The sequence below is a fragment of the Panulirus ornatus genome, chromosome 17 (genome assembly GCF_036320965.1).
Source record: "Panulirus ornatus isolate Po-2019 chromosome 17, ASM3632096v1, whole genome shotgun sequence".
In the NCBI taxonomy this organism is placed as follows: Eukaryota; Metazoa; Arthropoda; class Malacostraca; order Decapoda; family Palinuridae; genus Panulirus; species Panulirus ornatus.
The window spans coordinates 23,122,934-23,138,890 of record NC_092240.1 but is presented as its reverse complement, the minus strand read 5'-3'; the positions used below and the strand labels follow the sequence as shown (position 1 = coordinate 23,138,890).

Below are 15,957 nucleotides of genomic sequence, written 5' to 3'. Positions count from 1 at the left end.
TGAGTTTGGTTACTGAGGATAGAATCTATATAGGGCAGTAGGAGGGTTAATGGATTGTTATTATATTGACACTTTCCAAATGTTAGGGATTTTGTTGTATAGCTAGGGGTGGTTGAGGCTGTCAGTAAGTGCTTGGATTGCAAATGGACCAGTGTTTGATTTGAGGTTGATATGTTTGGGCCTGTAGTGGGAAAGTTTTCTAAGATATTATTGCAGTGCTTATATCAGTGGGAGCAGAGGGTGGATGGTCAGTTGTTTCTTGATGGATTTTGTGTAGACTTCATAACTTTCCTGTTTAGGTGTGAGGATGGGCTCCCAAGATGAATGATGATAAGTGTTTTTATAGGCACTTCCTGGTCAGATGTAAACTTTTGTGCTTGGCCAATTTGACTGAATGCTTACACTTACATTCTGAGTTGAATTCAAAGATATATACAAAAGTCTTAAATGGTTATACATGAGGCATGGCAGGTGGATGAGGCACAAGGGCAGGTAGCTGATTTATAAAGATGGATGCATGAAGCACAAGGACAGGCTGCTATGTATCATAGTTTTATCTGAGCCAGTTTATTCTTGCCACTGCATAGTATATTGTAAGCACATAAAAGTTTCTTTTGTGAGGATTTGTATTAAAAAATCAAGGATTGAAAATGTCTTGTAAATTTACAGCCTGCAAAAATTTTATGCTCAACCCTTTTGTTCTTCAGTTTTGACAGCAGGATTTCCTGTTAAACTCATCTGAATTTCCATTGAACTCCTATTTCTTTAAGACAGTTTCCCTTATTCCTCTATATTTGAGGATGACTGTTGCTAGTAACTATGATATATTGACCAAATATATACGACAGATATACCTTTGGTAGTTTTTCACATAAGTTTTTAGGATGAGGGTCAAGTTAAGGTCACAAGGCTTTATGCACTAAAATGCTTTTGAATGTTTGTATGCATAGTATCTGAAAACTAGGAAAATAGATATGAGTAAATTTATACCACATGTACAACATGGTTCTACATTTCTTTAAGTTTTTTGGTTGGAGTCAAAAGTTAAGGTCTTTTGATCTTGTGTAAGATGCTTCAAAGTAACTATGTTAACAGTATCTGAAGACTGGGTTAATGGATGTGGAAACTCCTGTCACACATACAGTATAATTCTACATGTGAATAAGTTTTGAAGGTTAGAGATTAGAGTTCAAGGCAACAAAGTGAATTATATTGAGGTGGATACAAAACTATGAATGGGGCTTAAGCATTTTCAAACAAGTTTTCTTATTCATTTTAGTTTCCTTTTTTGTCAGTGTACTGAAGTATGTTGGAGGCAAGGTATCTCTTGAAATGCAAACACCCAAACTACTCTGGCTGAAGAGACACATGAAGAGCACTTGGGCCAGGGCTGCTCACTTTCTTGATTTACCAGACTTTTTGACCTTGAAAGCTTCAGGACAATTTACAAGGTAAAGTATGTATGGAGACATCATTATTGGTTAAGATGTTGTAAGATACTTAGAAATTTTGTGTGTAAATAGGTATATAGAATAGTATTGTTGAGAATTGCTAGATGTTGCATGTGCAAAATATCCTCCATGAGCATGAATGATGTTCTTTATACAATATTGATTTTTTTTCATCCCTTTTCAATGTCACCCTATCCTGATTCATAAAGTCAAAACAGAACTGGTCAAAGATTTCCCATGTTTTCAAGTGAGTATGATGTGCTCTACAAACTAACAGTTGCATTTGCATGTTTATAGTCAGTGGTTGGTGTGATGGGTTGAATCACTTTTAGAAAAGTCCTTGTGGAGTACTTAGGGACTTAGAATATTAGACATTCTCTTGTTTTTTTTCATGATCTTTAATACTTGAGATTGTATTATTGAATTTCTTCTCTAACATGTGCTGCACTTCTGAGCTTGTTAGTGATGTGAACATTTGCAACATTTTTTAGCATGGTAATGATTTGATAACACCAGTGTTCTAGTCAGTCAATAATTTTTATATGAAGTTACATGAGATAATTTCTATACAGTCAAATAAAGTGCCCTTACCACTGTCAAAGACTGTGTATAGGAAGTTAGCCAATGACAGAATAACTATCATCATATTGTCATCATATGCTGTAAATTTAAGAGGTTCTTTCTCCTACCATATGCAATATTGATATCACTCTCAGAGTTGCAAAGGAAGTTTTTCAGATTTCCAGGAATTGACAGTTTTATAATAATGTTGTAGCAACTTTATACACTCCTGTTGTATATCTCAATATCCTTGTGACTGTGCTTCAGTAAATTTAAGCTAATGAATTCCACCTGTAGCCCTCAACCTTTCATTGTAGCTCATCCCTCTTGATAGTTGCTGTCTGGAAATTTTCCAGAATATCTTCTTGTTTCTTTGGGTGCAGTCTGTGTATCTGCATCTTTATATGTCCACTCACTTGATTATATTTTTCAGTCAATTTTCATTTTAATTTCCCAAATTATGATCATGGACCATTGCATTTTACAGGTTATGTTTGCACTGTACAGTTATAGTCCACCTATCATAGAGCAATCAGGTCAAGGGTTGTTGGGGAAAATCAGTGCATAGTATATTTTTTTTATCAAAAAGAGGAATAGTAAGATGGCTGGTTACATATCCCTATTTGTAAAAGGTCTGATTTAAATGTGAAATTTTGAAAATCATTACTGACTGTAATAATTTTTTGTGGAGTTTCTGTTTATCAAGAAAAGGGAATCATATCTGTCTATTTATCTGATGCTTGTTCCTTTCTGAAGCTCCCTCAAAAGGGTGGCCATGGTAATAGAGTCTCCATAACTAATGAACTCTAGTACTGCTTCTTAGTGAATCCTTTAAGTAGATATGTTTAAGTGAAGGCAAGCATCATCAGCTAATAAAGGGGAAAATGTATATCTATTTATCTATCTATATCTCTGATGCCCATAATCTCCAGGAGCTCCCATCAAGAAGTTGGCCCTGACAAAAGAGCCTCCACTTATTCCTGTCCTTGTGTGCCTAATGTACTTACCATTCTGTGCATTCTACTACCATTTCTCTCCCTTCACTACTCTTCCACACTCTTTCCCATGTTACAGATGGTCTTCCCCTCACAACAGGCACTTAAAGTGTATTGTCATGTGCTCACTATGTAAAGCACCCTGTCCTGAATTTTTTTCCAAATGCCTAAGCCACCTCAAAGAATTGTGTTTCACCTACTCTACCACTCCACAAATTATTCCCTTTGCATTCCCTGCCATATCAAATCTCTCATGCATCCCCTTATATCATTTTTCTTTCCATCTAGTCATACCACATGTTTTCCTCATATAGCTCATTTTCACAGCCTGGATTCTTGACCTCTGTGACTCATTTTATATCCATGTTTTGGCTGCATAGGTCAGTTTTAGAAGGATTATTTTTTTTTTTTTTTTTTTTTTGCTTTGTCACTGTCTCCCGCGTTTGCGAGGTAGCGCAAGGAAACAGACGAAAGAAATGGCCCAACCCACCCCCATACACGTGCCTTGATTCAATCCACTGACAGCACGTCAACCCCGGTATACCACATCGCTCCAATTCACTCTATTCTTTGCCCTCCTTTCACCCTCCTGCATGTTCAGGCCCCGATCACACAAAATCTTTTTCACTCCATCTTTCCACCTCCAATTTGGTCTCCCTCTTCTCCTCGTTCCCTCCACCTCCGACACATATATCCTCTTGGTCAATCTTTCCTCACTCATTCTCTCCATGTGCCCAAACCATTTCGAAACACCCTCTTCTGCTCTCTCAACCACGCTCTTTTTATTTCCACACATCTCTCTTACCCTTACGTTACTTACTCGATCAAACCACCTCACACCACACATTGTCCTCAAACATCTCATTTCCAGCACATCCATCCTCCTGCGCACAACTCTATCCATAGTCCACGCCTCGCAACCATACAACATTGTTGGAACCACTATTCCTTCAAACATACCCATTTTTGCTTTCCGAGATAATGTTCTCGACTTCCACACATTCTTCAAGGCTCCCAGAATTTTCGCCCCCTCCCCCACCCTATGATCCACTTCCGCTTCCATGGCTCCATCCGCTGCCAGATCCACTCCCAGATATCTAAAACACTTCACTTCCTCCAGTTTTTCTCCATTCAAACTCACCTCCCAGTTGAATTGACCCTCAACCCTACTGTACCTAATAACCTTGCTCTTATTCACATTTACTCTTAACTTTCTTCTTTCACACACTTTACCAAACTCAGTCACCAGCTTCTGCAGTTTCTCACATGAATCAGCCACCAGCGCTGTATCATCAGCGAACAACAACTGACTCACTTCCCAAGCTCTCTCATCCCCAACAGACTTCATACTTGCCCCTCTTTCCAAAACTCTTGCATTCACCTCCCTAACAACCCCATCCATAAACAAATTAAACAACCATGGAGACATCACACACCCCTGCCACAAACCTACATTCACTGAGAACCAATCACTTTCCTCTCTTCCTACACGTACACATGCATTACATCCTCGATAAAAACTTTTCACTGCTTCTAACAACTTGCCTCCCACACCATATATTCTTAATACCTTCCACAGAGCATCTCTATCAACTCTATCATATGCCTTCTCCAGATCCATAAATGCTACATACAAATCCATTTGCTTTTCTAAGTATTTCTCACATACATTCTTCAAAGCAAACACCTGATCCACACATCCTCTACCACTTCTGAAACCACACTGCTCTTCCCCAATCTGATGCTCTGTACATGCCTTCACCCTCTCAATCAATACCCTCCCATATAATTTGCCAGGAATACTCAACAAACTTATACCTCTGTAATTTGAGCACTCACTCTTATCCCCTTTGCCTTTGTACAATGGCACTATGCACGCATTCCGCCAATCCTCAGGCACCTCACCATGAGTCATACATACATTGAATAACCTTACCAACCAGTCAGCAATACAGTCACCCCCTTTTTTAATAAATTCCACTGCAATACCATCCAAACCTGCTGCCTTGCCGGCCTTCATCTTCCGCAAAGCTTTTACTACCTCTTCTCTGTTTACCAACTCATTTTCCCTAACCCTCGCACTTTGCACACCACCTCGACCAAAGCACCCTATATCTGCCACTCTATCATCAAACACATTCAACAAACCTTCAAAATACTCACTCCATCTCCTTCTCACATCACCACAACTTGTTATCACCTCCCCATTTGCGCCCTTCACTGAAGTTCCCATTTGCTCCCTTGTCTTACGCACTTTATGTTGTCCCTTAATCTTTTCTTCATTTCAGTAAGGGAATATTCTGAATATTCTGTCCTGTTCTCCTCTCTCTGTTATCTCTCTTATCACCAGACTTACCGTAGATAACTCTCCAAAACTTAATTCTGTCACCTCTTCCAGTTTTTATCTGCCCATTCTCCCTTCACATCTATAACATAGATTGTACACTTTTTTAAAAACAGTCTTAAAAGGGTTTGCTCCCTCATGTGCAAAAGAGAGTTATTGGGTGATATAGCAGAGACAGAAACTGAGCAATCTAGAATTGTGTACAAATGAAGGAAATAGTAGAGTACCATGCTTATGTGAGCTTCATGCACAAAATTTTTGCCAAACTTGGAATATCTAGTAACTTTTCTACTAGCAAGAATAGGAAGATGGATGGAAGGTGTACTACATAAAGAGGCAGTCATCAAGAGGAAGTCATGAATCCATTGTACATGTTGTAAGAGGCATAAATTTTGCTTATCAGGATTTTATGTGTTAATTTTTGTATAAGAAACCACCAATGACAGACACATGAGACTGCAACTTTTGGGAAGACATTGTTCAAAACAAGATGAAATAAGAGTTCTTATAGACAGTGCTTTGATTGGATTACTGTTACAAATGGATAGCTTTGTGAGCTTTGTACAAAATATTCATGGTTACAGCAAATAACTGCGTGTACCAGCACACTGACATGGCAAACTCACGCTTTCAAGATTTTGTTGTCAGTCAGCTGTAGTCCATGCAGAAAACATGCTTAAGGTTTGCTCTTCTTCCCATTGTATAATTATTATAGGTATTTCAGTTAAGTTGCTGATAATTCACTTATGTTAAGAGAAGCAGCATCTGCAGTGCTGAAGACAGTTTTTGGTGGAATTATTGAATTTTTACCTGCACTGCACAAGCTGTTGCAACTGCTTTCAAAGATTCTTACATTTGAATAAGCAATATAGGATGAGGTAATGAATAAGCTAGGCTTGATTGAAATGGTAATGTTCACTTCATATTGTACTTTTGTCATGCTTCAGAAAAGCAGTGATGTTGCTACTTAGCTTAAGCAGTGCATTCCACATTTAGCAGAATGAAACTGTGTAGCCCATCAGTATTTGGAATTAGCCAATGCTTGGAAAAGATTGACAATTATGAAGGTGGTAGATACACTTCTGAAGATCATTATAATAAGTTTTGCAGATCCTCATTCCAAAGAAAGCAGAGAATAAGATTTTATTACTTAAAACTCTGAATGGAGTAAGGTAGCCATCTAATTTTTTTTTTTTCAGGGCTTCAGGTACAGACAAAAAAGTCTACACCCAAGCCAGGCCTTAATTGAAATAGAGAGAGGTCAATGAAGGGGAAAACAAGAGGCATGGGAAAGTATTCATGAATTTTGGTGGAAGTGAAAAACCAAATCATAGTTGTTGGGAAAGACATAATAAGGTAGAGAATTCTAAGCTTCAGGGTGTAGGGAAAGAAACAGTTATCTAAACAGCACACCCTTGAGTTGCTAATGGCTACACAGTAACCATGTAACACAGCAACTCAGCAATTATTGCGTGGGGCCACACAATTAGCCTGTTCTCAGGAGCAAAGACTGAAGTAATACCTATAGAATAGGGAAAGTGAACCTACATTGTGGCATAGGGCAAGTGGATCAAGTTTTAAAGAAAGAGTTTATAAGTTGAGTTGCTTTTGACTCTGTCAAATAAGTATGCAGAGTTAGAACTGCCCCAGATGTGAGAACAGTCCTCCATACAGGACGGATCAGTCCTTTGTATGAGTGGAGCAGCTTTTTGGAAGATAAGAAATTTTGACACTGAAACAGGACTTCCAGTTTCTTAGAAATGGACACTGGTATTCCCATTATGTAGAGTTTCCAAGACTGAGTGGATTTTACAATAATACCAAGAATGTTTATTGAGTCGAGAGGTGGAATTAAAGAACCGTCAAAGACGAGAAGAAACTTGTTTAGAATTCCTTAGAGAGATGGATACAAACTAGGTCTTGGAGGCAGTAAACTTAACCAGATTCCATCTTCCCTACTGAGATATCCTTTCCAACTCTAAGATTATTGAGGGAGTTGTATAGATGCAGATTGAGTGCAATGTGATCATCAGAGTATGAGTGTGTTGTTGGTTACTTATGTAAGAAAGGAAACAAAAAGTGTGATACAGGACAGATCCTTCCCCAATTTGACAGATACAAGATTATAAGCATCCCATGTTGCCAGCAATTAGGGTCCATAGTTTTGTTGGATTCTGTCATGATTATATTCAAAAAATGAATAAGCAAACAGAAGATGGTAAGAGAACTTATGTGAAGAAAATAAGAGAGGTTTGAGTAGGAGTATGGTTTTTCTAAAAAGATGACAGAAGCCCAGTAGTCCTATTTCAATGAGACAGAAAGTAAGACCAGTTGTCCCAACATGGAGGGTGTAAGATGGTTTTGGGGACCACTTTAATGCTCCTCAGTCAGGATGGTAGAACCACCCTGGTTGGCTGTTGTCAACAGCCTTCTATATATTGGAAATGCTCCAAGGGTAGGGGATGGGATATTCCTTAAGCTAGCTGGGTTTTTGGGTGAGGCCAATGCACTGCCACCTGATCCCTCCCTCTCACTGGCAGCAGAGTCACACAAGAAAGTTTAGTCATAAGAGCATACCTTAGATTCGTGAGGGTCACTCATGGAAGGGGTCATTACTCTACTACCTGAGCACTCCCTCTCATTGGCAGCGGGGTCACTATACAGGTACTTCATTCTTATTTATGTCTGCAACCTTTTGTTAACCGGGAACAACATGTGCAGCATAAATATTTAGCAATATTATTACTAAATGTCAGCTTCATCACCTCATTCATTTGAAGTCATCTGCCCAAAACTCTGTGTAGAAAAAGTTCATACTAAACCAGTACAAGGTTTACAAATCCATAATTACAAGGAAGCATGAAGCAAAGTTGATGACAACTTTCCAGAAGAAGGTGACTTTCAATGTACAAAATTTAAACAAAATGACTTGGTGACTTTCAGTGTACAAAATGCACAGGAAAAAACTATTGAACTTCCATGCAATCTTTCAATTTTCCAATGTTGATTTTGAGCATAGGTTTAATCTTATCAGTAATATCAAAACTGAATAAGGAAATAGACTAAGATAAAATAACCTGGATGTGATAATGATCAAATTTTATGTTTAGTGATGGAAAAATAAACTTCAAGACAGCATATATACACTGGAAAGGGTAGAGGCAGATGAAAATAGGTTCTTGATGAATGATGAGAAGTATCTAACCTATTATCAAGTCTACCAACAACTGGCTAAGGCTGTCATTCTTGTGATAGTGATTGATATTCTACAAAATCAAGAAAATAAAGTAGTTTTTCATGTTTCAGAACAAAAAAGAATATATTTCTTTTATGGATACATAAGGAAACCAGATGAAATATTCTTTCATGTGTCAAGTTGAGATGTTATCTTTCATTCCATGCATAAAGAAAACACAAAAAGTATTTTGTTTCATGCATCAGTACTATCTGTCTATCTGGCTATCTATCTATCTGTCTATCTATCTGACTTTATCTTTGATGCCTCTTCCCTCCTGGAAACTGTCAAGGGGAAGGCCACAGCAATAGTCTCCATAACCTCCATAACTAGTGAGGTCCAGTGCAGCTTCTTACAACAATAAAAAAGCAACAGAATATTTTGTTTCATATGTGAAGAGACTGTATTATTTTGTTTTATATCTCAAAGGAATAAGCTTATGAAAATTTTGCATTTTTTTTTTATACTATGCAAGAAGCTTTGTTACTCATCCCTTGCATTCAGATTCTGTCTACTTTTTGCATACCTCTGATAACTTTAAAAAAAAATGTATTATGTACATCTCTTTTTAGTTTATGATGGTGACACATCTGCACAGTGCTTTTATTATGATACACATAAAATTCATTCTGCATATGGAGGGAACATTGGTCCAGACTGATTAAAAAGATGAATATCCTCTTTGAGAAAAGAGATCTGTTGTAGAATCTCTTTGAATCCATCACTCACTAGGGAAAATACTAATGAAATTATTGATCTTTTTTGCAGTTTGTTCAAATCAACTAAACACTTCATCTTTCCAAAGGTCACTGTGTTCGATGGTATGCAAGTGGACATACATATGTGATGGACAGAATCAGGGATGGGATCACAATTTTTTCAAAGCCATTGGGTTGGAAGACTTGGCTGATGATAACTCACTCAGAATTGGTGTGTAAGAGTTAGACTTTCATCAATAACAAAATTGATTAAAGCTATAGAGTGTTTCTGGTGTTACCCTAGTCAGTATTTCATTTCATATTGTGGGATAAAGTCAGTCAATCATGTAGCTTTCTCATAATGGAAATATTATACTTTATTTTCTTCTGCAGGTTTTGTTTTGATCAAAATGCTTTATAATAAACATATATTTTTAGGTTTATGACAAAAACTTGTGGAAATGTTATATGCTGGCCTCCCTCACTACCCATATAAATCTCAGACATATCACCAGAAAAAATTCTTAAAGAAAAATTCAAAGTGAAGAAAAGTTTGCATAGTAGAAGTGGGATTACATTTCATTCCTGATCCTCCACACCCAGTATTCCCAAATTTTCACACAAGAAATATTACACTGAAAATGTATTTCTTATTTATTATACTTAACCGCCATCTCCCGCATTAGCGAGGTAGCACAAGGAAACAGATGAGGAATGGCCCAACCCACCCACATACACATGCATATACATAAATGCCCACACACACACATATACATACATATACATCTCAACGTATGCATACACATACATGCTCAGACATATACATATATATACACTTGTACATATCCATACTTGCTGCCTTCATCCATTCCCGTTGCCACCCTGCCACACACAAAATAGCATCCCCCTTCTAGCGAGGCAGTGCCAGGGATGGACAAAAAAGGCCACACATATTTATCTGAGGTAAATAGATCCTTCAAAAAATTATATCCCTTCTGTGCAGAACACTTTTTTCATAGGTTTGCCTGTTTCATGCAGGATATGGCTTTTGTTTTATAAAATTGGTACTTCTAAAAACAGGCTCGTAGTATTTCTGTGGTAACCATAAGCTACATTTTCTCAAATAAACGAAGTTAAGGTCATTCATAATTTGCTAATTATGTAACCACTTTGTGCTCCATCACTCTTGTATATGATTCATTTACTGCTTGTGATGTAAAAGTTGCATTAAAATTGCAGTAGCTTGATATATATGTCAAGTGTTGGGAGAGCCTGCAGTAGTGACAGTGGCTTTGAAATGGCATGTGGGATGTCCAGGGATTTACTCTGTGCATATCTTCACATTCCCTCTTTGCCTCTACCAAGGATCAACATCATGGTAAGTATATCTTAGCATATTTATTATTTATTGCAAAGTTATTTGGGATGTTTTTACTCGAGATTGTACTCACATGTGATTAGGACACCGCAGTCCTTTAAACATATCATTTGTTTCCCAAATTTGGACTTTCATTTTTCCTTTCCCCAGTTCCCACAGGGGGAGGGGATAGGAACAGCAGTGGGCACACAGTAAATGAATTATGAATGATTAATACTCATTACTTCCTAGTAATGAGTTTTCAGCATGAGTAAGTATACATACACTATTTCTGTCCTTATGGGTCCTCCAACCTCAATCTTGTTTCTAAGATATCTGATTGGACATATTCAACCTCTGTCCTCTTGACCTCAAAACACCAACACTGGCATTTTGGGAGAATTGACTAGTTATCCCTGCCTGACATCTTTACTGACTTTTCTTGGGACAAGTATTGCTTCTCTGGCTGTTTGAGTGACTTCAATAATTCTTTATTTCTTACCCTTCAATTTCAATTTTTACTGAAAACAGCATCTAGGTAAAAAATTTTATTTTTCATGTGAAAAAGAAAAGACAAAGCACTCAGCATTACATTAGTTACAAAAGATTTAGTTTTAAATTAACTGAGGTTAAGGCAAGGAAGCAAATAAGTCATAAATGTGTACCTTACAGAAAAATGAAAATTACTAAGCCCATATATGCTGCAGCTTCTTGCGATGACTAAATGAAATGAATGGCTAAATGAAGTGTGCACTTAAGTAGAGCACTACTTTCTCCTCTTTACTTAATTTTGCAAGCATATCAAAAATTGAGTTACTTATATCAGCCAGTTTTGTTTCTGTAAATGATTCCTAGATGTTCAGTTTTCATTTATTTAATGTATCAAGTGATAACTGAGTTGATTCCTCTTTTGTCAATTTCCATCTTTATGATTATTATTTCTCTTGTTTTTGACATTACTTCTCTTATATATTTATTTACATCTCTTATTTCCTTTATTTCACATTCTGTTCTTTCTACCACGTGCATTTTTCATTTAATAATTTACTTGTTTATCCTCAGTATCACTTGAATTTTATTATCTTATTACTTATGAATTCATATGTATTGTACAAGTACACCACTGAATTTCTGGCAACTGATGGTTCAGCACCTCCTTTAGTCCGAACAAAATTACGTGAGGGAACTTGAAATTACCGCAGCCATCAGACTAGTTTACTGGGCAGCCACAGATGGTGTTGTGTGTAGGGTACACTTATTTACATTCTTTACACTTGTGGTGGTGATACCACAATTCTGTGAGATTCTTAGCTTACTTTGCTTGAATCTAACCCTAGCTATGGCTTCTTAGACATATGAGAGTGTCAGTCGTGGTGTCAAACATAAACATCAGTCCATATTGATCCAAGATAAAGTAGAACCATTGAAAAAATGGACCATGGTATTTCGATGTTTAAGCTGTGTAACATCTACAGTATTGGTTCATCAAATGTTTATAATATAAAGAAGCAAAGGGAGAAAATATTGAAATTTTATGCAGACAGCGATTCCAAGAAGCAAATGACGATTAGAAAAACTATGAAAGATGGTAAGAATATTGAGCACGATCGAATGATGATGGAATGGTTTCGACAGCTTCGGAGTGATGGAGTGGACTTGTCAGGTAGCATGATAATGGATAAGGCTAGTTGTTCCATAAAGAACTTGAATTACAACATGAGCATGACTATAGTGAAGGATGGCTTCAAAGATTCAAGAAGTGTCATGGAATTTCCATGAATAAATTGTATGGAGAAAAGCAGTCTGCAAATCACAAAGCAACTGCTGAGTATGTGGACAAATTTGCAAAACTCATAGCTGTGGAGCACCTCAGTCCTAAGCAGGTGTATCATGCATACAAAATGCCATTATTCTGGCAATTCACACCTAGGAAAACACTAACAACAGAAGACAAAGAAGACCCCACAGAATTCAAACAGGGGCTTATCTAGGGTAAATAGTGCCTGTGGCAAGCACTGAAATTGTGCCCCTGTCCAAACATATGACACCAGTATCTTTTATTTTTATTACCTCTGCCATTGAGATTATGTTTTTACTGGCGTTTGTTTGTTTGTCTGTGAGCAACTTTCAACAAAAGTTATGAACAAATTTTGATGAAATTTTCAGGGAAAGTCAGAAATGACACAAGGCCCAATTGATTAGATTTTTGGAGTGATCTGAATCATTGTCTGGATCCAGGACGCCATTATGCCACTGACGCCCCCCCCCCACCCCCCCCCCTTCAAGTGGTGCTCAGGGCACCAGCCCTACTTGCCATACCCTAGATATGCCACTGGATTCAAACAATCTAAGGACAGACTTACCATCTTAGGGTGCTCAGACATTTAATATTTGTTTGATTTAAATTTCTAGCAGCCCATGGTGTACTTTAGACACATGGAAGATGTATAATTAGTGGGTTTAAGGTGTATTGATGAATTATTGTTATGTGACCATGGTTGGTCCGGCAGAATGGTTATTCCGACAAGGCTTTGGAACCAAGAGTGTGGGAAAATCGATGGTGTACCTGTACTTATTTTCCCACCCCAGGATCCTTTTTTGTGGGGCTCTTGCAGCACTCATAAAGTTGTCCATGTCCACTGGGGGGGAACTGTAGGTCAAGAAGTTCTATGACGTAATTCTTATTTTTACCTATCAGTGAGAGATATCCACATTTATGGGACTTTGTCTACTGTCATACAGCTTTTTAAACATCTTTATGCTGCTCTCATCCTCAACTTCATTATGCAGTTTATTTTGTTCCTTCTTTATTGTTATACTATCAATTACGTCTTTTCATCTTTTTATCAGTTACATCTTTTCATCTTTTCGAACAAGTTTCATGCTAAGTGTCACATTCTAGTTGTTAAATCTTTGCATCTTTTAAAAAAGATTCATGGTTGACTTCGTCAAACTGGTTTAAAAACTTGAAGTTTGTCAGGTCATCCCATACTTTCCCTTCTTCCATGTTGGGCATATATGACTGAGATTTCTTTATTTTGGTACTGTCTTTGTTACCATCCTCAGGATCTCCTCATTAGTTCCTTATGTTTCTTTTAAGTGCAGTTACCTAACTCAGAAGTATAGTTTAGTTTTAGCCTAATGTAGGATGTGAGGAGTTTGTTGAGTATTTCCTTATCCAAATGCTTGAATGCTATTTGTATGTTTAGTAGCAGGGAGCTTGTCGTCTTAACTATTCTTTTAGTTGGGACGTGGCAAGTGGTTAGGGATGATATCTACTCCCAAGTCCCTCTCACACACACACACATCGCTGCAACTAATTTCCTGCTAAATGATATTTATATCAAAGCTTTGATATTTATGTCAAGGACTTCTTTTTCTGGATGTATTAGGTGAGTATAGGACAGTATAGGAGGAAAAGTTCAGTGTATTTAATATAGAAGTTGCATCTTGGGCATGAAGGGTCTTGTGATATGCTGAATTAGCGCTTGCAATGTTAGAGAGATGAATGTTGTGTAGAAAAAAGACAAGAAAATGTAGTTTTTATGTGTCTGCAGTCTGTAGTTTCAAATGAGTGTGTGTCTTATGGAGTGAAGTCTGATTTGCTTAGGAGGTTAGGTATTTCATGCTTACAAAGTCATACTGTGTGCATATGTTTTTGCTGTGTCATGTTTGTTAGGTGAGTGAGGGATTTGTGAGTATATCATGCTGAAGTTTGAAGTTTATGTTTCTTCTCGCGATTGGTATTTGGTTATGTAGTAGTTTGGATTGGAGAGGCCTGTTTGCTGTTGAAATAACTTTTATGGCTATCATATGGGAAAGAAGTTGTACTAGAAATAATTTTTTCATTGTGTGGTTGTATGATGTTGCTAGGGAGCTAGTGATTGTTCTGAGAGCCTTGTTTTAAGTGGTGAAGTGTATTTTAGAGCAGAGTATATGAATTGTTTGTAGAGGGTACTATGGGATTCTTCTTCTTGTCCAAAACTGGTGCAAATATTTTGAAAGTAGTTAGTATGTTTATGGACTTTATGTTGATGATTTTGTCTTATGTATGCCTTATATAGTACCACATATAGGTGAAATTCTTTTGAGTGGAAGTGGTTGACCGTACAGGGTTATGAGAAGTTTGATCATTGTCTGTCAGGGGTTGAGTAGGTGATAATGGATTTCTGTGGGGATGCAGACATTGTTTTGGGTGAACATGTCTTCTAAATATGCGATGCAGTTTTGCATGTTTGTTGTTGCTTGATTAGTGTCATGGTGTTGTAATGTGATGCATATGAAAGGACTTCCTCACTGGTCTATAGGAGGTGATGGTAGGTCATGTAGGAAGAGATGAAGAGGATTGAATTACTCCCAGAGTTTAAAGGTTTGAGAGGCAACGGAGAGGGATAGAATGCTAAGGAAATGGGAAAATGAAGTGAAAGGAGCTTTGACTTCCTGGGGCCTGAACATGCAGGAGGATGAGAGGCATGCTTGAGATGAAGGAGATTGGAGCTATGTGGTTTACAGGGGCAACATGTTGTAGGTGGGCTAAACCAGGGCATGTGAAATAGTCAGGGTAAACCATGGAATGGTCTAGAGCAGGGCTATTCAATTTCTTTAGGAGTAGGGCCGACTTATGAAACTCAAATTGATGGAAGGGCCATACATTTATTATACCTGAGTTATTATTATCTCTGAACACTTATACATGGAAAGAAATGAAAAAAGTTCAGTTGATTACATGTTTCATTCAGCTAATACATACAGTAAGTCTGAGAAAAAATCTATTTTTGTAAGATTTCTAAAGTACCTAAATAGATAAATAAATAAATTTCATCAATTTATTTTAGTTCTGAGTCTGTTAGAGGGCCAATGAAAAACCACTCAAGGGCTGAATTTGGCCCACAGGCCTCCAATTGAATAGCCCTGGTCTAGGGGATTTGGCTGTGGATAGGTGCTTTGGTGTCAGTACATGGTACATGATGGGGAAAGAGTGGATGAGAGTAAATAAGGCCATTCTTTATCTGTTCTTAGTGCTTCCTCACTAACACAGGAAACAAGTACAGTTTAAAGAGAAAGTGATTATCATGTCATTGTTAGAGAACAATTCTTAACTTTCCTTGTTATCACCCAAAGCAGACTGAATATACTGTATTATACCATATTTAACTTTTTCCTTTCTTATCTGTTCATTTTTCAAACCTTCACTTTTTCATGAAGATCAGTAGTGTATGTTTTTGACTGTTTTCTTCAGTATTTATCAGGCATTTTCTCAATCTGTCCACAGTAACTGGTATCTTTTTGTTTCTCTGTCCATCCATTTGCCTGATT

At 37.4% G+C, this 15,957-nt stretch overlaps 1 protein-coding gene across 14 annotated transcripts in view; it reads left to right on the top strand.

Annotated features, from left to right (window-relative positions):
* The window catches only part of LOC139754624 (FGGY carbohydrate kinase domain-containing protein), a 137,582-nt gene that overhangs the window by 56,273 nt on the left and 65,352 nt on the right, over positions 1–15,957 (top strand). For all 14 annotated transcript variants that reach the window (XM_071672114.1, XM_071672111.1, XM_071672112.1 and 11 more), the window contains 2 exons: positions 1,296–1,451; positions 9,392–9,516. In XM_071672114.1, the coding sequence (XP_071528215.1) occupies positions 1,296–1,451; positions 9,392–9,516 (281 nt within the window). The remainder of the gene's footprint in view (positions 1–1,295; positions 1,452–9,391; positions 9,517–15,957) is intronic.